The 22,015-nt window shown below is 35.1% G+C and overlaps 1 protein-coding gene across 3 annotated transcripts in view; it reads left to right on the top strand.

Moving 5' to 3' along the window:
* Positions 1-22,015, top strand: part of LOC127957652 (WSC domain-containing protein 2) — a 47,928-nt gene that overhangs the window by 16,638 nt on the left and 9,275 nt on the right. For 2 of the 3 annotated variants that reach the window (XM_052556272.1, XM_052556274.1), the window contains 4 exons: positions 4,997-5,133; positions 6,324-7,195; positions 14,354-14,468; positions 19,717-19,901. In XM_052556272.1, the coding sequence (XP_052412232.1) occupies positions 6,769-7,195; positions 14,354-14,468; positions 19,717-19,901 (727 nt within the window). In that variant the 5' untranslated portion in view covers positions 4,997-5,133; positions 6,324-6,768. The remainder of the gene's footprint in view (positions 1-4,996; positions 5,134-6,323; positions 7,196-14,353; positions 14,469-19,716; positions 19,902-22,015) is intronic. The other variant, XM_052556273.1, reaches the window with a different exon arrangement.

Genomic DNA, 22,015 nt, shown 5'->3' on the forward strand with positions numbered 1-22,015 from the left:
ATTCTCCTGCCTTTGTGGTCTAAATCCATTTTAAATATATATTTGTCACCTTTTTTATTCCAGTTGGTATTTCTCATTTCCTACTAGATGGCTATTGTTATGATGATTTAAATTATTAGCTATATCTAATTTCATGCCGTGCATTTTCATGGCATGTATTTTTTTTTTTTTTGTCTTGAGCATTTGTTTTTTCAGAATGCAGTTTAATGCAACAAAATGAGCAGCATAGAAAATTGAAATGTTAATGTGTTTTAGAGTATTTTTACACTAGATTTTGAAGTCTGAGAACATGCATTTGGTTATGAAACCTGTTTTGTGAACTCTGGTCCACACCATCAGTCTGTATACTTTGATGGGGAAAAAAATGCAAAGTTTATCCATTTATTTGCAGTCATACACATTTGTCAAGATCTGAAAGAGGTTGTCCTCAGCACTCTCACTTCTCTCACCTGCTACACCCAGGAAAAGGGCCTTAAGTGGCATGTATACCCCAGAGGCAGGATCAAACGGAGGAGAGGAAATCCCTGCAGATTCTCACTGAGAAATTGTTATCTGGCTGCCAGACCGTTTGAGAAGACACACCAGTAATTAATTGCAGTTGGGCAAAGAGCCAGTAAGCAGGCACATGCTAAGAGATCAGACATCCGTCTAATTAAAATAGCTGGCATGAAAATGACAGGGTAATGCAGGCTTTGTGTATGTGTTAAACAGACTATAGCCATAGAGAAGACATCCAGTCAAGAGATGTGATATCAAGTGCAGTGCATGGGTGTACACTGGGAAATGGGCGGAAAGATATGTTTCTAGTTAATAGTCCTTTCCAGTACATTTCTGACATTGTTTGCAGATGCTGCCTTTACCAAGAGACGATGAAAAGTGGTAATACTTATTTTCTGTGTGCTCTGAGTTGCAGATAATTATGCATAATTTACTATTTTTACTGTAGTGAGTGATATAAATGGACTTTATATCACTCACTACAGTAAAAATAGTAAATTATGCATAACCAAATTATATTTTGTTGTTTTGATGTTTATATACTGTGCACAAAATGTAGTCAACAAATGCAGTTTATCTTCCTGACATTTTCACCTGTGTAGGAAAAGACATGTTGCATCTGTGCTACATCAGTGTACTGTATATTGACATTGTATGTAAAATATGATCTGATGTGTCAAATTGTGACAGGAAAGCGGAGTTTAAATACACACAAGGCAATGTTAAGTGGATCACTTGGGTATTCATGGCAAATGTAAGTGGTAGTCAGAGTTTGACACATGCTGGTAAATGGCATGATGCCTGCGGGCCTGTAGATTCTAATGTAAACATCATTACAGTGTCTGTGGAATTCTGAAGCAAAAGCCCAAACCACTGAACAGAGTGTAGAAACAAAGAAAACATAAGGAGGCAGAGCGAGAGCAGGGCTGAGAGAAGAGCCCCTGTGATTCTGGGGTCATGACACTTTAATGGGGAAGTGCTGATGCTGTCATTTTTAACACACTGCATGAGGTCCCGTCTGAACTGTTGGCAGGGGATGAGGAATGTCTGCTTTTTACTCTGCTAAAGTCAATTTCATGTGCTGTGAATAATTTGAACCTCTACTACAACCAAGGCCCAAAAACAAAATTACCATTTTTGTCAGGAAGAAGTAGGGCTGGGTGATATGGCCATATATTTACACTTTTCAGTCGTTTTTCCTTAAAAAAATAAATATTAAAATTAATTAAAAAAAATTTTTTTTTAAAAATAATTTGGTAGTTTCTGCATGTTCTGATATATTATATATGAGTGATATATTTTTTTAAATCATGAAACATTTTTTATCAACAAGTTTTTATCAAACATATCTTCAGCACAGTTTGGAGTGCAGGCTGCAATATTAATATTACAAAAATGATAAATGTAACAGTATTTTTTTTGTCTCTTAGAAATGCACATTTGACTGGAGCTTAAGATCAGATGCATATGTAAATTTAAGTTCGTTATCAAAAAAGTAACATCTGTAAAAATGAAACAACTTAATTTTTATATGGTGAAATTTAATTATTTTGACTGTTTGATAACCACAAATAAAAAACGCACATAATGTCCACATTAATAATATAATACAATTCTATATGAATATTTAGCGTTTTTGCCACAATACCGTGGTGCAGTTAGTGTTACTACAGTAAACCTATGGTAAATGATTTGTAGATTGAAAAGCCTTCTTACTGTATCATTGCACACAGTGTTTCTGTTTGTCACCATGGTTTCATCTGCCTTTAAACTAGTTTAAATCCGAGAGCCATGCATGTTCTTCATTGAATTCAAGCAGTGGTCACTTTAAAACACAATGCATGGATCCAGGATAATACACATCTGATTTCTTTCTCAGGTCTTTACGTTCACTTAAGACATAAGTAGACGCAAAAGAGAACTCCATTCGGGGCTTGCACGCATCTGAGAACAGGCTCACTGTATACTGAAGTGTAAAGATTTTTATCTTCATGCACTTGAATGTTTTGAAAAAGGCAAGGCTTAAAAACACATGCAAATGCTAAACTTGTCACAAAGCAGCGGTGGCCTGATCGGGCCGGTGACAAATCCATCAACTGTCTCCATCAGGCAGTTCTTGATGTCAAGACCACATGTGTCCATTCATGTCAATGTAATAGCTTATTAAACTTAATATTAAAATAGCTAATTAAAGAAAAATAAAATGCAAACCAAAATAATTGTCCATTTATAAGCTCCGCCTCTTTACTGTAACTAGTACAGACCCACATCTCTTGGCATCTTGTTGAAAACCATTGTAATGCGTTGCAGATACATTATTGGCCAAACCAAAATCACATGGGGAAAATCACTGACAGTAAATCAGTTATGATGGGAAACATTTGCTTTCCTGAAACAGACATATTGTTGTTGCTTTACTATCAAAATGTTGTTTTACTCAAAAAAATGTTTTTAATTTACAGTAAATGTTTGTCTTTGAGATTGGGTGGGATTTGGGATTTGGTGGATTTGGGATTTGGTGGGGGGGGTACACAAAATGAACTGTATTTTTTATTTTTTTTTGGGCTACATTTCAACAGTTCAGCATGTGAAAACAAACCTCAACACAAGTCCTTATCGTGTGAAGCGTATGGGTGGAGAGTGTGAAAAGTTGTCCATGAACTTTCTTCACCTGACCGCATACCGTAGCTTCTATTATTTCTATTGCTCAATCAGCCAGATGGGAAAACAAGGGAATTCCGATGCTACACTGTGTGCTTGAGTCCAAAAACTGAAGGAATTTTAACAACTTACTGGTCTGAAATTGTTCCTTTTATGTTTAAAATCAGTGTTTTAACAGAGTAACCAAAGATAATTATGACACTAACTTTTTTCAGTAGTTCAGCGGTTCTGAAAACCATCATTTTTATCCTGCTTCTGGCTGTTAGTTCTGTAATTGCTGTCTTGCATCACATTGTTTGCAATTTTATGTTACATTTTTTTGCCTGAAATGAATGGATAATCCAGCAATATACTCAGTATCCACTTTGTCTCTTATACCTTGGATATTCCAATTAATTGTCATTAATTAGTTCATTCAGAACTTCCAAACTAAATTTGGATTCTTCACTAAAGAACTCATCCAAAAAATATTTTTTGTTTAGTTTTTTAAAGCATACTCTTACCAAGGCTGCATCTATTTGGTATGAAATATTATTACAATTTCAAATAACAATAAACATTTTTAACTATTTGAATACGTGTTAAAATTGAATTTATTTCTGTGAAGGCAACTCTGAATTTTCAATGGCAATTACTCCAATCTTCAGTGTCACATGATCCCTAGAAATCATTCTAAAATACTGATTTGCTGCTCAAGAAACATTTTTCTATAAAAAAAAGAAAAAAAATTTTTATGGAAGCTGTAATGCATTTTTGAGGTTTCTCTCATTAATACAAATTTCAGAATAATATTTATTTTAAGTCGATCTAAAGGATTGAGATCTCCCCTAACACAATCCACCATCGCTGACTTGGAGACGTAGAGTTAAAGTTTACAGTGTACAGTCTGTATGCGACAGTGACAGCATGGGTGGTCCCACAGGAGTGGTGGTATTTTTTATTGTGCAGGAAGGGTCTGTAATGCACTGCAGCTCTGTGTATACTGATGCTTAGTGGCTTGGCTTGTCTCCTCTAGCAGTAATGAAGTGTGTATTTATGGAAAAGCCTGTGGACTGCAACCTGAGGTCATGGCCCTTAACTCAATCAACCAAGATTAGTTCTGACATGGTTTGCCCAAGATTCTCTCACTCAGTGTGGACCTTTCTAGTCTTATTTGGTGTGAATGTGAAAAATATCCATCAGTCCTGTCTAATTAAAGTGGAGGTCAAACCACTTTTTTCCATTCTAATATCCTGCCTTACTAAGAATGTCTTTCAAATTATTTAATAAGTGTGCAGAGTTTAGTGTTAATATAAGAGATTAAATATGAACATGTTTATTGTTTGGCAGGATATCAAGTATTTTTACAATGTTTTTGCATTATAATTTACAGTAAACCCAAACTTTTTGTGAAGCGTGAACGGTGTGTTTGACTTTCTTTTAAAATAAAATAGATGGAACTTGTTTTATATTTTCTTACCTAATGCATTACATTTCAACTGTGCCTTTTTGGAGCCACAGTACTTTAAATCACAGTAATGCTTTTGATTTTAGGTCTAATAGTTTTTTTATTGGTGTTTCCATTTAAAATGTTCTGCAGTCTTGAATGTTTCTTTACTACGTCGCACCAACAGACATGTGTCTCCAAACAGTTTTACCACAAAAACACATTTGCACACACCTATATGCATTTACAAGCCCTTTTAGAGGCCTGGATCTACAGTTAACAAAAATGTGTGCCTAAGGCAAATAAAAAATGAAGTATAAAGAGCCTACACTAGCTAAGTGAAATTCTTGACACTGTAGTGTGCAACATGAATTTAAATAAATGTTCCCTCCTCTTCTCCCCTCTCTATAGGAGCTGAGCTATACTGGCTCTGAATGAAGTCTGTGTGCTGCTGGATTAGAATGTTGTGACGATAACATCAGCCTGACTCCGCTCTGACTGCGGCAGGTGGGAGCCCAGGGGTCAGGTAACGGTGACACTGGGACATTGTAAGCCCAAACACACACACACACACACACACACACTCAAATGCACGCTCACGCTAAGCCTGTAGCGGGATGTTTGCAACGGAAAATTCCGTTACTTTCGGAAGGAGGCTGATTATGACTGCATGTTTAAACACCAGGTCTGAATGTTTTTGGACACGGGGTTTTTGAGAGAATGGGAATGGACTTCTTCCATCCTGTCATCCTTCACTGCAAAATTCAGTTGTAATGAGGATGTTTGTTAGGTAAAAATATCTTAACATATCTAAACCTAAATCATTTACTCAAGACTTGTTTTCTGACAACATATGTGACCCTGGACCTCAAAAACCAGTCATAAGTCAGAATTCTGAAAAGCTGAAGAAAAAAGCTTTCAGTTGATGTAGGATAGGACAATATTTGGCCGAGATATAATTATTTGAAAATCTGGAATCTGAGGGTGCAAAAAAATCTAAAAATTGAGAAAATCGCCTCTAAATTTGTCCAAAATGATGTTGGGATGCTTTTGATTGGGTTTGAAAAATAGACTTCAAGTAAATGAGTCTTAATGTCTTTGAAAAATGCTTAGATATTTTAACTGGAAAGTAAGATAAAAAATACTTCAGAAAATTATTTTTGCAATGATCTGGAAGCCTGAAATACAATACTGTTTTTTGCTATGCTAAGCAGTCACATTATGACACAATGTCATTATGACAGATTCATTTCCATTTCCTCTGCTCCTTTATTTCCATTTCCTTTGGTACTCTGTATATCTAAGTGATGTAATATTTGTTTATAAGAGATAAGAGATCAACAAAAGAACAAATCAATTTTAAATGAGACTTAATTATTAAGGACAGTTTAATTATAAACCGGAGCCTAGTCTTTTGGAGAGATCTGTGAAGTGACAAAAATCCTCAAGCCAAATGACTTTCAGACATGTGACCAGCCTCTGTCTTCTTCAGAGTAGCTGTTGCGTAACTTGTAAAGGCCTATTTTGGCATATTTCTGCTTTCTGCAGTATTAGTTACTCCAAAGTATCTTCCTTATGTGTTTGATGGTTTAGGTGTTCATCAATAATGCTCCTGCAGTCTGTTATTGGATTTTAACTTTATATCCTTAATCGCTTTCAGACAATGTGTTTTTCTGTGTTCAGAGACCTCATTAGTATTTACCTCTTGTTTCAGTATCTGTCATTTTGTGTTTTTCAGTCTGTGAGTGAGGGCTGAGTCAGGAATGAAGCAGTGCTGATTTTTTTGATTGACGGACAGCTCGGTGGGAAACAAGGCCTCGAGAGAGAGCGAGGGTCCGATAACAGGAGTGAAAGCGTCGCAACAGCAATATCATCTTTCAGTCTTTACTGCCACTCGTCTTTCACAACTTGGCCTCTGCGGTAGCACCGTTCTCCTCTGTCGCTGCCTCTTTGGGGATGTAGAAAGACACGGGACACACGCACGGACACATTCTTGCATGCTGCCGAAGAGGAAAAACTGGGGAAGTGTCTTAAGGTCCTTAATAGATAAACTGTGTTAAACGACACTGCCGTCACAACTATTGTTTCCTGGTTTTAGTGTTTCAAAGGGACTCATAGTACCATGAGTGTTTAGGAAGGTGCTTTCTCTGACTTTATATGTTCCTGTGTAACATCGAAGGCCAATGCGTGTGGCTCGAGAGCCCATCATGGCCAGACCGCTGCTTAAGATCCACCGCTATTTCCACCGTAAACCGATACGCTTTTTCTCTTTCATCCTCCTTTACCTCACTGCTGGAAGTCTTGTTTTCCTGCACTCCGGCTTCTCCAGCGATACTTCCACTACTGGAGCTTCTGGAAGCGGCCGTGACCCACTTATATCTGAAGGTGGGGGCGGCACAGGTGCTGGGAGCTCTTCCTCTGATGCTCTCGGGCTCCTAGGAAGAGTGTTTAAGGAAACAAGAAGAACCCCCCGGAGATTTGGACCACCATGGATGAAGGAAAATGGGGCACAGGATGCACCGGAGTGGGCCGGAAGAGGATTCGATCATACCAGCAGCTGGAGCCATGGAGCCAAAGGAAGAACCACCAAAGAGATGGACGATGGGAGAGGTAAGAACAGGTCCATTAATCATGTCAGCAAGATTTAACATCTGTTTTAACTTCCAAAATTGAAGAATGTATGACAAGGCCATTGGCCAAACCAGTCACTTTGAATGAATTTCCATTCTAGGCCAACCTGATTAATACTACACTGCAAAAAATAGTATTTTTATTTTTAGCAAAAAAACAAAAAAACATCTACAACAGCTTAAACAAGATACATTCAAATAAAATTTCAAGAAATCTACCAAATTTATTAAGGTTTGTGCTGAAAGCAGTAAAACAAATTGACACATTATTGTTCTAAACATTAACCTCACAAAATTGTTAGATTTCTATACAAGACTTCAAATGTTGTCAATTTGTAAAAAAAAAAAAAAACATAAAATATCTCAAATTAATATTGTGTAAAGGATGTTTTGATATTCATATTTCACATGACAAAATACTGATTTTTATTTTTTATTTTTTTTGAACCAGCATAGACAAAACATTAACCATTCATTTGCCGGCGAAGCTAATTGACAAGAACAGTCTCTTTAAGCTGATATACCAAGGAGGTCTTTCTGATAAAGCGTTTAAAACACTGCTGTCAGTGTTTGACTTCATCTTGATATACACAGAGAAGTAGAGAGAAACATTTACCCAATAGTCGTTGCATATATATGTATGTATGTATATATGTATGTATGTGTTACACACAAACAAACGTAAACATATAACATTGTATATATAGTATTTTTATAATTCTGTATATTTACATGATATCCTCATATTCCGAGATAATCTGTGTGACTCAAGTCCTGCAGGGCGTCACAAATGAGCTCATTTTTGTCAGATGAAGTGCTCAGGGTGTTGTGTGTAGTGAACACCGAGTGCGATGTGAAGCACAGTGCCTCTGTTGATTGAGTCTTTAAGATCAGAAGAGAGTGAATCAGCTTGTCAGTGGTCAGTGGTTGCACACAGTCATCGTGTTGTGAGGTTGTGGTTGAAGCTCAGTGGAGTATGTGTCTTTAAAGCTTTCAGCTGGAGGAATGAAGTGCCCTTTTGGTGACTGTTGGAGTAAATAATGAATGTGTGTGTGTTTCTAATGGTTGTAGAGTAGCATGTTTGCTGTTGTTAGGTCATAGCCTTCGGTTGAAGTTTCATAGCTCCTAAATATCTTGTTGTGGAGCAGGAGGCACAAATCTTAAAATCAGGTAATGTATGATATTATAATGTATATTTTTTTAATTAAAAGAACAATAATGATCACAGTGAGAGGATTTATGGGTTAGTTATGGGTAAGTCTTGTGGAGTTGAAAAAATCTGACTTTCTCAAACCCCCAATATTCCTGTACAGAAACGTAAAGTCAGTTTATTAATCTTTGAAATAAGTTTCATCTTTGAGATGATGCCATTAAAAATTCATAATGTGACCTGCATCATATTTGGTCCTCTATGATGCTTGAATTCTTATCACAATTATAGTGACCAAAATTATCCCGGTATTGTTAAAATGTGCTGGATATGTTTAAAAAAGTACAGACACATAAATCACTTCACCAAGTTTTATATTTAAAAATCAACAAACAACAAATAAAACAATAATATTACCAATGATGTGCGGATTTTAAATGAGAACTTGACTGACAACAGTTTAATAGTATGTTGGAATATCTAATGTAAATGCTCAAAGCTTTGAAAAAGTTTAATAAAAAGGTTAACTGCACATTTCAGCCTTTAAATAAAGATATAAATCAAAATAATTGATTATTATCTGCTCCATAAATAATTCTAGATAACTTATCTGAATTGTTAAATGTGTAGAATCCACATAAGGTTGTTTTTCATCAACCGGTCAAAACTTACAGCAGGGCATGCAAATTTGGTTTGTTTTTGTCCAGGCAGAAATTCGCACACAGAGTGAATGTAAATATACGTCTCTGTAAATCCACTCTCTGACAGCAGGTGGCACTCATGGAAAAGCAGAATTACAGCTGTTTTCCCATTACCTCCGTGGACAAAACAGCATTGCGTTTAATAACACTTCCTTTAGGTCAACGGTTCTCAATCCCAGTCCTCTCGACCCCCTGCTGTGTACTGTAAGAGAAAAATACAAAATGTGCTGAGTAGTGGGGCGGAAGGACTGTTATTGAGAACCGCTGCTTTAGGTATTACATGGAGCAAAGCTGAAAACAAAATACCATTGAATCATTTCTGAAGACAGTGAGAGCCTTTAGAGGTACATTCATATAATTAATTCATTCACTTATTCATTTGTATAATTCCCTTAGCAGTCTTTTAAAACCTCCCAACTTTTCCGCCCTGTTTTCACTCAAAACTTAACTACAAAACTGAAAACTCTGCTTTATGCTGGACAGTATTTATTTATTGCGAGTTGTTCAAATTGCATTAATCGAATATAAAATTAAACAGTAGTGTCAATGTTTTTATCATTGATCCACTGGAGAATCACTCTGAAAGTGACTGCAACTATATTGTTCCTCTGCTGAGGTGTGGATGCAGCAGTTCTCTTAAAAATTAGACAGATTTTTATAACTTTAGTTATAGTTAATGTTTCTTTGTGTGCACTGGCCTTTATTCATAGACTTTGCATTTGTTCTTTGATTAAAGAACCTGAAACTTTAGACATTTGGTTTACAGGATGCATTTTGCAGCAGCAACTTCTATTACAGTGAACCTTACACCACAAGAAACAGCTTGACAGAATTGCCCATGTGGGCCACTGCAAAATTAAAGCATTTTTCTCTGTGAAAGATGGCCTGCATCTGGAGAACCCTCCCTACAGTGCCCTATGCTAACTCACTATAGTTCTCACAGTAACCCACAAACTGGCACAAGAAAGCCAATTAGTGGATTGTTCAATTACCTTTATCCATAGTGAGGTTTAAACCGATGATTCTCCAGAGTAACCTTCAGGGCCTCTATTAAAAAATAAAAACTGCACTTGTTCATTTCGACAGTAGTATGTGATATGAGTTTAGTAATCAACATCTGGTAAAGAGGAAGTCGCGGAGTAATAATGTGGAGATTGTATCTTCATGATTGTAATGACAAGTGTAATTTTCAAGTAAGTCAAGGACAGGAACATTATCTCAGAGCCCCAACATTCTTCTCTGTCTACAGTATCTGCCTTATCAACAGCAACGGACGGGCTGACAGCACAGAAGAGGAAATGCATGACTTATGTTTGTAGTCTTTGTGACTGCAGCAAAAACCCATTATCATTTTACACAGAAACCCAACATTTAGCAATAGTGAAGTGCATAGAAAAACATAAAGACTCTTTTCCACAGAATGAGAAAAAGAAAGGGACTCAAAGTATCAGTTTACAAAGAAGTGTCTTTAAAACATGTAAGACGTGTGGAAGTAGTCCTTTTTAATTTCATAATTTAATGTATTTTTGGGTTAAACAGGATATTGAATAAGTGGAAATAATGCAGAACTTGCTTTAACAGAACTGATTATGTAATAATAGCAGAGAAATGTATTGGTTTAATATTTCTATAATACATGTAGGCATGTTTCTATATACATGTGTAATCTATTTGTAACTAGATTATATTCAGATTATTTTAAACAATCTACACTGTTGAATCATGAAGACCATGGACATGTATTAAAGCATACAGGGGTCAGTTTTGAGTTCATGTTTTTTTTTCTCTCCCATGTGCTGTCCCTGTCTCCACTCTGCCTCCTTCAGGACACTTTTATAACTTTTTACCATCTTCATGTCTGTCATAGTAATACTACTAATAATAAGTTATTATTGTTGCTGTTGTTTTAGTGGAGGCTGGGGCTGGAGCTCACAAATATTTTATTCCAGGAAATAGTTTGTGACAACTAGCCCTGCTGTTCCCTATCTGTATTATTATTTATATTATTATTACTATTAATGTTAAATCCATATGCATTTTATGCATAAGGTTATGCCTTGTAATTCACCTGCATTCATGCATTTTACAATCTCATGAATAATTGTACATAAAAACACTTTGTAGTTGTTTTCAATTAATCATATCAATTAATTGTTAGACTATGCATTTGTAATTCAGTTACAATTATTTATGACAAGATAATTTATTAAAATGCAAATTATGAATAATTCTAATGCCATTATACACTTTAATAACCCTTTATGATGCATTATGCATAAAGGCTTTAAGTAAAGTGTTACTAAAAAAAATGAATAATAATAATAATAATAATAATTATTATTATTATAACTGACAAAAATCAGAGCAAAAGCAACGAAAAAGACCTATCCTTTTTACATTACAAGAAATTATTAAAGGTTAATATATACAAAGTTTTAGCCTGCCGGTTAACAAAATCAAATATAAGCCAGATCCAGACAGTAATTGTTTCTCATAGGGATGCAAGTGATTTTAAACATTTACAGAGGTTAGTCATGATTTTATTGCCCAGTCCAGAATCCTGGTGTTTTTCTCCCTGGCTAAACCTTTCTAATTTTGGCAAACACCAAGGTCATGTGGATATTTAATTGTCAACCGAATCCACATCGCTGAGTTTATAAGAAAAAAATCAGTGTCGAAATTCAATGTATAAATCCTTTCATCCACTGTATAATATAGGCCTATAATTACATGCATAAAAATATAAACCAAGCGGCTTTATGTTTACCTTACATTAAATAAGAGGTTGTATTCATTTATTTATTAATATGAATGTATTCTTATTATTCCAAGAATGTGATATTTCATTGACAGCAGACAATCATGAGCAGCGTGTTCCCGGTTCATAGGATCACAGAATTCATTTGTCCGCTATGAATAAATCATCCATGAGTTTCTAAATTTTTGCAGAAATCCAGAACGAGAAAAAATTACCATCTGAACAGGCCTATACAGAAGCAAACTTTATGATTATTTTTTTTCTTAATTAATTTGAGAATTGTATGTAATTTTGTGATATATTGAGATTTATTTAAATGTTATGTGAAGCTTCTATAATTAATCCCTGTTCCCGTCTTCAATATATTTCATATGTCCAGAGCAAATGGTTCATGCAGAGAAGGACTGTTTCTAGCCAATTTGACACCCTATGTGAATTTATTATTGGATATCCCTATATATATATTGGACAAATCTTGCAACATGATTTATGAAAGACAAAATACTGATTTTGTGCACTTTATTTACTGTACCAATATTTTAAATTGGCCTTTGAGCTTAGCTTTATTGCATGGCAAAAAAAACCCTTGTCTTGCCAAAGCAGTGACAGAGCCCATTGATATAGTGGTGTGATTGAGCGCTTCAATGCAAACTTTGCATGCAACAATCAGACAGCAACTGACAGCACTCTGATCCAGTGGCATGCATGCATCGTCAAATTGACGTTACTATAGCCCAATGATGTTGAGGGACCCAGTGGGGGTGGCAGGCATTTTTCAGGGTTACTATGCCACTCTTTATCACACAACCCTGCTAAATCTAGCAATGTAGTGCCAGTATGAGCGCCCACTGGCACCCCTTCAGCTGGTGGTGCCCATAGGCATCTGCTTAGCTCACCTATGCCTAGAAACGGCACTTATGAAGAGACCTCATCATGTGAGTACAGCGGAGCATCATTATCTCTGTAGTCGTGTTGTTAGTGAGAGTTTAATCCGTGCATTTAGCTGCTTTACAGAATGGCAATCCAGTGAGTGAATGAGTGATAAAGCAGATTACCGAGCTTGCCCTCTGTGCCTGGAATACGATTAACTCTGAGCTCGCTGCTTTTTAGACAATTGCAATTACTGTAATGTCGAACTGGTTAGTGTGTGTATGTGACAGAACCATCAGCTATTAGAAAATACATGAAATCCCAATGGGGTATGATGAGATTACAGAGGAAGAACAGATGTCCAGCAACAGGGCATTTCGGGTCATTTTTTGTGTATGTATGTCACAAACATTGAGATTGATGAAGCAAAAGGTGCATCAGACTGTAAATGTTTGTCCCAGAACAATGTGACCGTATCCAAACTGCAGATGTTTCATAATAATTTCTGTCACGGGCTGTTTACATATGAAAATTGCATTCTCTTTATGGTAGCTACCAATCACAAAATGTGTTGCCAGACTAATAGCACGTCAATGGAATGTTCCGGGTTCTGTAAAAATCAAGCTCTTTACAAAAGAATGTTGATTGTTTCAGAAACTTAGGCAAAAAAAAAAATGTGATAAGCAAAGTGAAAAATTGTTTGCATAATGCAGTTAAAATGGAAATTGACGGGGAAAAGCATTGTACCTGAATAAATATGAATATGCACACAAATTATAGTTAATTTATTATATAATTGATTTATTTAATAAAAAAATGCATTTAATCATTTTTTATATTTGTATGTGTGTGTGTGTGTATGTGTGTGTGTATATGTGTGTGTATATATATATATATATATATATATATATATATATATATATATATATATATATATATATATAATATATATATTAGTGCTGTCAAACGATCGATTTCTATTAATCACATCCAAAATAAGTTTTATTTATTTATTATGTATATATAAATACACAACCATACATATATTTATATTTTAGAAACATTTGATGTTTATATATTAAATATTTTTATTTATAATATAATTTATATTACTATAAATATAGACATTTAAATACATGTAAATGTTTACAAAATATATACTGTGTGCATGTGTATTTATACATGCATAATAAATATACACATAACACACACCCCTATATTATGTAAACAAAAACTTTTATTTTGGATGTGATTAATTATTTGACAGCCCATATATATATATATATATATATATATATATATATATATATATATATATATATATATATATATATATATATATATATATATACACAGACTTAATTATTATGATCCTACTTATCCACAATATTTATAATATTTATTTTATTTAACATAACTGTATCATGCATTTATTCAGTTATTATTATATATTATTATTGTATTATATATATATTTGCTTGTTATCTTTAGTTTGGCCACTAGGTGGTGGTGTTTTAACATTTAAAAATGTACTTTGCAACCTTGACTGTTCCTCACCAGGATATAAATGTTGCTATGAAATCAGTACTTTCAATGATTTTTCTCAAATTGTTGTTCCTGGAATTAGCAGTGATGTTTTTACCATCTGTCTCTTTTTAGCAAAGTACATCGGATGTTATGTTGATGACACACAGAAGCGGGCTCTTAGAGGGGTTTCCTTTTTGGACTACAAAAAAATGACTGTCTTCCGTTGCCAAGACAACTGCGCTGAAAGGTATGTGAGCTGAAACCTTTGATCTATTTACAAGAACACACGTTTGTATCGCGATAGGGACTTTTTAACTTGTATTGTTTATTATGTCTGCTAATGATGTTTTCTGTGCCTAACCACAAACCACAAGTTTAATTAAACTTCCTTTATGGTGAGTAGCAGATAACCGTTCCCCACAAATCAAAAGTTTTACTATCCTTTTAAGATGACTTTCATCCCCACAATGTTAGTATAAACCTGAATTTCACTTTCCAACACACGCTCATGTTATGACAGAACTGCTAATAACCCTTAACTGACAAACAGGAGTAATTTAACACTCTCTACACTGATCTTATTCCCTTCCCCTTTAGATAACTGAGAGGGAAAGGTTATCAGACATGCTGTTTGCTCTGACAGTCCTCTGATATATCATGTCACAAAGATGTGTGCTTTAAAATGAAGACTCGTTTTCAGGAAGTCTGTTCACAAATTAAGAATTAAGAATTCATCCAACTCTTTCCAAATCTGATTTAGTTTCTTTTCCCTTTGGAATCCACAAGAAGAGAAACTGAAGACCATAATTGTTCTTTTTCTGTAGAATGAGAACTGAAACTTTCAAATTCATAAACTACATTAGCATAAAGCTTTCTCATGGCATTTGAAAGCTGTGTTAGAGAAAAATTATTTAAAAAAGAAATGCATTATAAAAATCTGAACAATTAAGACAGTAAAATGTTTATTTAATATTATAGTGGATTGATAATAATTGTTTAAATTAATATAGTTTTTTTTGGTTTTGTGAATACTTGTTCCTGAACTGTAAATAATGCTTATTAAAAGTTTTATTTTACAGTTTAATTTGTAACAGTGCCCTGCTCATATCGTTTATCTTTTATTCTCATATCTTGTATTACTCTTTTCTATTATTTGTCTATGTCTTAAAGATGTTCTCAAAATGTGAGCTAAAAAACCCTGCAGAAATTCTTGTTTACTTTAATGACTAATTAATTCTGCCTTTACATCCTTGTTACATCACCACTCATTGTTCTTTTTATGAAAATAACAACCAACTAGTTTTTCCACAGTTAAAAGACATACCGGACAACATTAGTGTGAGAAAAGGAAATAATTAATGTTAGGTGAACTCTTGATGTTGCTATTCACTTTCATTCCTGTTAGCATTCTTATTGACTTTCCTTTTTTATTCAGTTCCTCATCCATTCGTGCTTCCAGACGATTTTTAACTTCAATCTGTGTTTTAAAAAAGATACAGGAAGAGAGAGGGAGGAAAAGAGGTTGTGGGATTCTGGCGCCAGGACTGCTTTAAAAGGAGTAGTGTGTGTTACAGCGATTTGAGTGAGAGAGAGTCAAAATAAACAGTACATCTGTTTGTTCTCAGCACTGTGCTCCCACTCGCAACATTCAAGAATCCTGCCACCCAAATTGAGGAGATTAGGAGCAGATACAGCCTGCATAGGGATGAGCCAGAAACTGAAGGACGACATCCTATATCTGTCCTCCTTTGATAAAAAAATCATGCATCTAAAATTGACCTAATAGATCATGTTTCAAAGGACTGTCCTATATTATCTACAATAGCTCTCTGAAGCATTAAAACCACAGTGTCCGCTTGAGACAGTTCTCACTTTGTTTTTCAAGTGTGTGTTTATGGACTGAAGTTCACAGACAAAGGCACAGTGCAATTCACATTTGGTCATAACAAAATGCACTTATATATTTTACACTTATTTGTGAAACCGTGATATGTTTAAAAGCCAAACCTTGGCAAAACCTTTTCTTTCAAGAGTGCATTGCAACAAAAATTTTCACCTTAATGCATCAGCTGAAACGAAATGGATTTCTATGTAAAACAGTATAGCTTGCATCCAGCTCTGAATTTGAGGAAAGGAACGTGCTGTTCAAGTGTCAGAATGTTAATCACATGCTTTCTGTTCTTTATAAGATCGTTATCTACATGCAAACCCATGTGCACCACATTAAGCACTTAGTACAAAAGAAACTGTTGTACACTTGGTACACTCCCTCCCCTCGAACAGTGTCTTTCTCGTGAACATAATTGTGACAGCTCAGGAAACATCCTTTGTTGAACCTACAACATTTCAGTTATCACCCCAGATGCTTAACTACTAGGCTACATCATGATATGCATTTGTGTGTTTAAATAATTATATTTGTAAAAACAATGCCTATACTCCTTTACTGTATACCTGACCCATTGTTTCTTATGCTTATTTGTTCATTGCTATTGTTTAACCCTCTATTTGACTAATTGTGAATGCACAACATTTTTATTTTACAGACATTTAGGAATACAATAATTTTCCACTCACAAAAAAATCCCTGCACTCAACTTTAATTTTGGGTGTATCGATCAGTCACTTTCAGAGAAAAGATCTGCAATCGCTGTATCTTCTTAACAACTTATTTTGCAGCAGAGCAATGGACATTCAGAGATTTGGGCAACAAGACTTCCTCAGTGAAGTGAAGAACTTTTGTTGTCTGAAAGTAAAATCATTTCCCAAAATGGAGTTCCTAGAACTAAATACGTTTCTAGTTCCTGCAGTCCGAACACCCCAAAAAGGGGTACTTCCGCCAATAATTCTAGGAACTATGAAAAACTTTGGCAAAAATACTTTTTACACTATCTGAAAAGAGGAGAAATGTTCTTACACTTTCTAAAAACTTTTAAAAAAATCTTTATGAACGTTCAATTTCTGATTGTGCTGCAATATTTGATTTGGAATTCCCATGTTAAAATGTATAAAACCTGACACAAATTGCATGGAAACCATGTTTTAGTGTTTTAAAAGCATTAAAACATCTTTAATGTTGTGATTTATCTTTGAATTTCAAATCAATTATTGTAGCACCAGTGAAAGGCAACAAGACTCTTCTTTTACTGTGCATCCTGCACATCCCACACGAGTAGATGTTGACTTGTGCAATCATTGGCACATCCCTGCCTGTCAGAATAGTAATGCCAGTGGAAACTGGCATTTTTCCTGACTTCTGATTGTTTTATGGATCACATCTTTCAAACTGACATATGATAATGCAGCCAAATACCTGAATTCCACAACAAATGCCCTCACCCTCATTGCTTCTTTCCATCTTGGTCCTTAACAACTCAGTTTAAAAGGTCTGCTGTAATAGCATGCAGCACCCAATGTTTCTGTGTGCATATTTGAACACGAGTAAAGTACAAAGCCTAGAATATATAATGAGTAACACAATAAATAAAACATACACGCGCGTACACACACACACAAAGTATTAATTAATTTATTAAGGATTATTTATTAATTTATGAGGCCAGAGTCAGGAAGAGGGCAGCTAAAATTGCTGCTGATCAGTCCCATCCAGCAAGTGACATTTTTAGGCTGCTTCCTTCAGGAAGAAGGTACAGAGCAGTGAGGACAAGGACCTCACGCCATCTTAATAGTTTTTATCCAAGAGCCAATTCCCTTATGAATAGCTGATCTTGCACTATTTTATTATTTGATTGATTGTTTTAGGCATGCTTTTGCAGCTATACGCATATATGTTTGTGTGTTGAGTTTGTGTGTTATCGATGGCCATATCAAATTCCTGTTTATCTGCTGATGCATTTGGCGAATAAAGTGATTCTTATCTCATCTTATCTTAGTATATCACCCAGCGTAATGCATGCTTTAAATTTACATGCAGTTATGAATATATTTTTCTGATTAGTTAATATTAACAAAATGAAAAACGTTGTTCGCGATCACGATACAAATTACATTCAATACAGTTTAATGACCACAGTTTGAACAGTAAACATTTTATTGTGCAAAAAGTGCCAAAATAACTATAGGCTACTGTATATGGCTACTGAATATGTAAATAGGCTAGAACATGTGGGTTGGATTGATATGTGCTGGATAACAAATATATTACAGTAAATTTCTTCTGACATCTGCTCCTCATCACTAGGTTCTGTTCTATCTCGTGCACCCCCCCCCCCCCACAACTTTCAAAGTATACTTGGATGTGACCATGTGGTCACAAAAAAGGGACAGTTCTAATGACCTAGCCCCCACCCCGATGTCATCGTTCATCACTATGTTTCACAGTAGACACAGTCCGATACTCATTTGTTAGTCATCACCCCACCCTAATAGTTTAACAAACAAATTTGATTACAAGGCACAGTGGGAACATTTGTATCCTTGTTGAACAAGAAGGCTTGTAAGCCGAGTGCACTTTCAGTTTCACTTTAATATCAATTTTAGCTTGCCGTTTGTATGTTGTTTATAATGAATGCTGCTACAGCCTAATTTGTCTTTTATAGTTTAATATTTTTCTTCTGTTATGAATACCGTCAAATTGAAAGGATTTGTTGTGGAATGAGAGGAACTACTGTATATAGTGTTTATTATGTTTTTAAAGGTTTTGTTATATTTACTGGTATTTCATATACATATAAATTAATGTAATTGTTTGCAATTACAAGTTTTGCTTTTATAGCTTTTGCTTTTGCAATTAAAGTTTAGTTTGTTTTATGAGTATGATGAATCTGTTTTATGAGATTAGGCCTACTTCCCTCTTTTGGCAGGGTTAACTTTCTCTGTCGTGAACTCTAGGCTTCTAAACAAGGGGTTTTACCGCGATTGTTTTCAGTCACCATTAATGTACGAGCATTCATACAATGGAATAGGAAAAGTTCCATGAACCACACGTGAAGTTGTAAGTTGATATGTACACTCAGATCTGTTCTCGTTTCTATATTAGATTTTAAATGAGGCCCAGTAACTTTGCTCACACAAGGTGTAATAATAATTAATGCAATGATGCAATAATGCTTGTACTTATTGCACCATTTTCCAAGCAAAAAAATACCAGCCTACAAAGCAATGGCTAATAAATGTATGCTATATTATTAACAAATATTTCATTTTGCAACTGATTCATTGTAGGCTTCATTGGTCTGAGCTTATATACGTATCTCAGTTATGAATGAATATTGCTAGAATTATCTACATGTTCTGGTTTGTTTATGTCTAGAAACACTATTTTTTGTGACTCTTTCTGTTTGGGCATTTTTTTAAATATATATTTTGCATTTACTTTGGTAATTTTGTGCATACTCTTCTAGAGAAGAATCAGCATTGGGAAAAGGATCACGAGCAGGGTTTCATAGCTCAGCATGTCGAAACGCACTCCACTGCCCTGACATTTCAATGACTTGAATGATTAATGATGCTTTCGCTCTGTCCTGTGTTATAAGGGGTTATCTCTATGCGGGTCTGGAGTTTGGAGCGGAGTGCTACTGTGGCCATAAGATCCAGGCACCCAACGTGTCAGAGAGTGAATGTAATATGGAGTGTAAAGGGGAAAAGAGTAACATCTGTGGAGGACCTAATCGACTGTCCATATACAGACTGGAGTTGAGCCAGGAGTCAGCCCGCAGATGTGAGCACCCTGACACACACATACACTTACACACACATGCTCGCATGTATTTGGATGGTTGCACAGATGTGACTCATCACTGATATAAATCTCAGAAGCGGAAAGGAACCTGTCACATTCATAGATTAGACCAACTCATTTCTTACAGGAAATTGGGTAAGCGTTCAAGTAAGGTTTGCTTATATATGCGTATACTTTGCTAATATTAACTACTTTGGTTGACGTGAACTAACAATAAACAAATAGCATTTATTAATCTTAATGTTAGTTTAAACTATTATCCATTTCAAATTTGAAAAGGTTACATTTATTTAATGCACTGTGAACTAACATGAACAGAAAATTATCAGTTGTGTTTTCAATATAATTAACAAAGGATAAAGGGGTCATATGATGCTTTTTTAAAGATCATTATTTGGTGTATTTGGTGTAACAGAATATGTTGACATGCTTTAATGTTAAAAAACACATTATTTTTAGGTCCTCCATGCCCCGCCTCTCTCAAACGAGTCATTTACTACAAAGTCCCTCCTTCCGACGAGCGCAGTCTGCTCTGATTGGCCAACTGACCCAGTGCATTATGATTGGCCAATCACCACAAGCATTCGTCGGAAATGTAATGCCCCTTTCCATAATCACAAGCTTCATCTTTCAAAACAAATGTAAAGAAAGTTAATAATGTCCTTAGTTTTACCTTCAGTTCAAGCCTGAAAGAGAAACCGAGTCGAGTGACAGACACAGTGATGAAGCTCGTATGTGTTTGCAGTACACAAGTCATGGACGGTTAAGACAGCTAACTCCACTGTGTGTCCGTATCTCTCTCTCCACTCACTCAATCACTCACACACACACACACACACACACACACAAACATGCATGCACGTGATGCACAGATACTATTGGCAAAACTCTGCATTTGAACATTCGAGTGTTTAAATGAGCCTTTTTTGGGGGGCGTGGCAGAGTATTAACTTTAATAAAGTATATCTCATTTGATTTGAAACTTTAGTCTTTGCAACTTTACAGATCTTCTTCATGCACCAAGAGCTTGTAACTCTCCAAAGAGAAAGGAAACATTCGCATCTTATGAGCCATTTAAGGAATGCTTTACAGTAAAGCAATATGCCCAAATAAGCTGTGGTTTACAGTGAATTTATAACAGCTAAGTGGTGATGTTAGGCACGATGCTAAATGGAAAACCCCTAAAACCACTTTAGTGCACTTTAATTTAGTGGTAATAAATTCACTTTAAACCAGGCTTCACTGGGCTTATTGGTTTTATAAAATGGTTATTGCATATATGTAGCAAAGTTTCACTAAATGAAGCAAAGCAAATAAAATTTAATTAAAAGCAGTATTAATTACTGAAAACATAATTCTTCCACCAAACAATGTAGTTCCCATGCTTCCTGGATAATTTATATTAAATAAAATGTAATGAAGTTTTCCTGTAGCCAAGAATGAACAGTTCACCACTGGTTAACTTTAGGGAATCATCCTTGTCTTTTATTCCCACCATAAGTACATTATAAATGTCCTTGAAGGGCTTTGGAAATGATCTCTGGAGCCTTGAATGCTTGTTTTCCCCATCTCATTAATTTGTGTTTATTTATTGAAGCTTTGGGATGGATTTGGATTGACGCTGCCATTATTGTTCTTCTGTCTGATCCTTTACACACATCTGTTTTTAGAATAAACTATTAATAAAATAAAATCAATATACATTTCCAGATCTTAAATGGATAGCATGTCCTTCACCCTTTTCCTTATGACTCATGTTTCCTTTATTGATTAAAAAAAAATAGCATGGGCAGAAACTTGTGACGTTCCACCCAGTGTATCCTGATTAAGCACTTTTCTCATGTGACAGGATGTCTATTTTAATATGAAAGGTTATGTGAAAAAACAGCAAGTGAATACAATAGTTGTGCAGGAACAACTTGGCCTTTGATGATACCATTCTTAAATGAATCGATAAAAGACTATTTCATTGTACAAATAGTGATATTTACACTTTGTGCAAATAGTGTCAGAAACGATTTGAACATCAGTGTATTGCTTTTTTAAAACAAGTCAGTCAAAAACATTTACAAGACAGTAGCTGGTGAGGTTTT

This window comes from Carassius gibelio, chromosome B5 (genome assembly GCF_023724105.1).
Source record: "Carassius gibelio isolate Cgi1373 ecotype wild population from Czech Republic chromosome B5, carGib1.2-hapl.c, whole genome shotgun sequence".
In the NCBI taxonomy this organism is placed as follows: Eukaryota; Metazoa; Chordata; class Actinopteri; order Cypriniformes; family Cyprinidae; genus Carassius; species Carassius gibelio.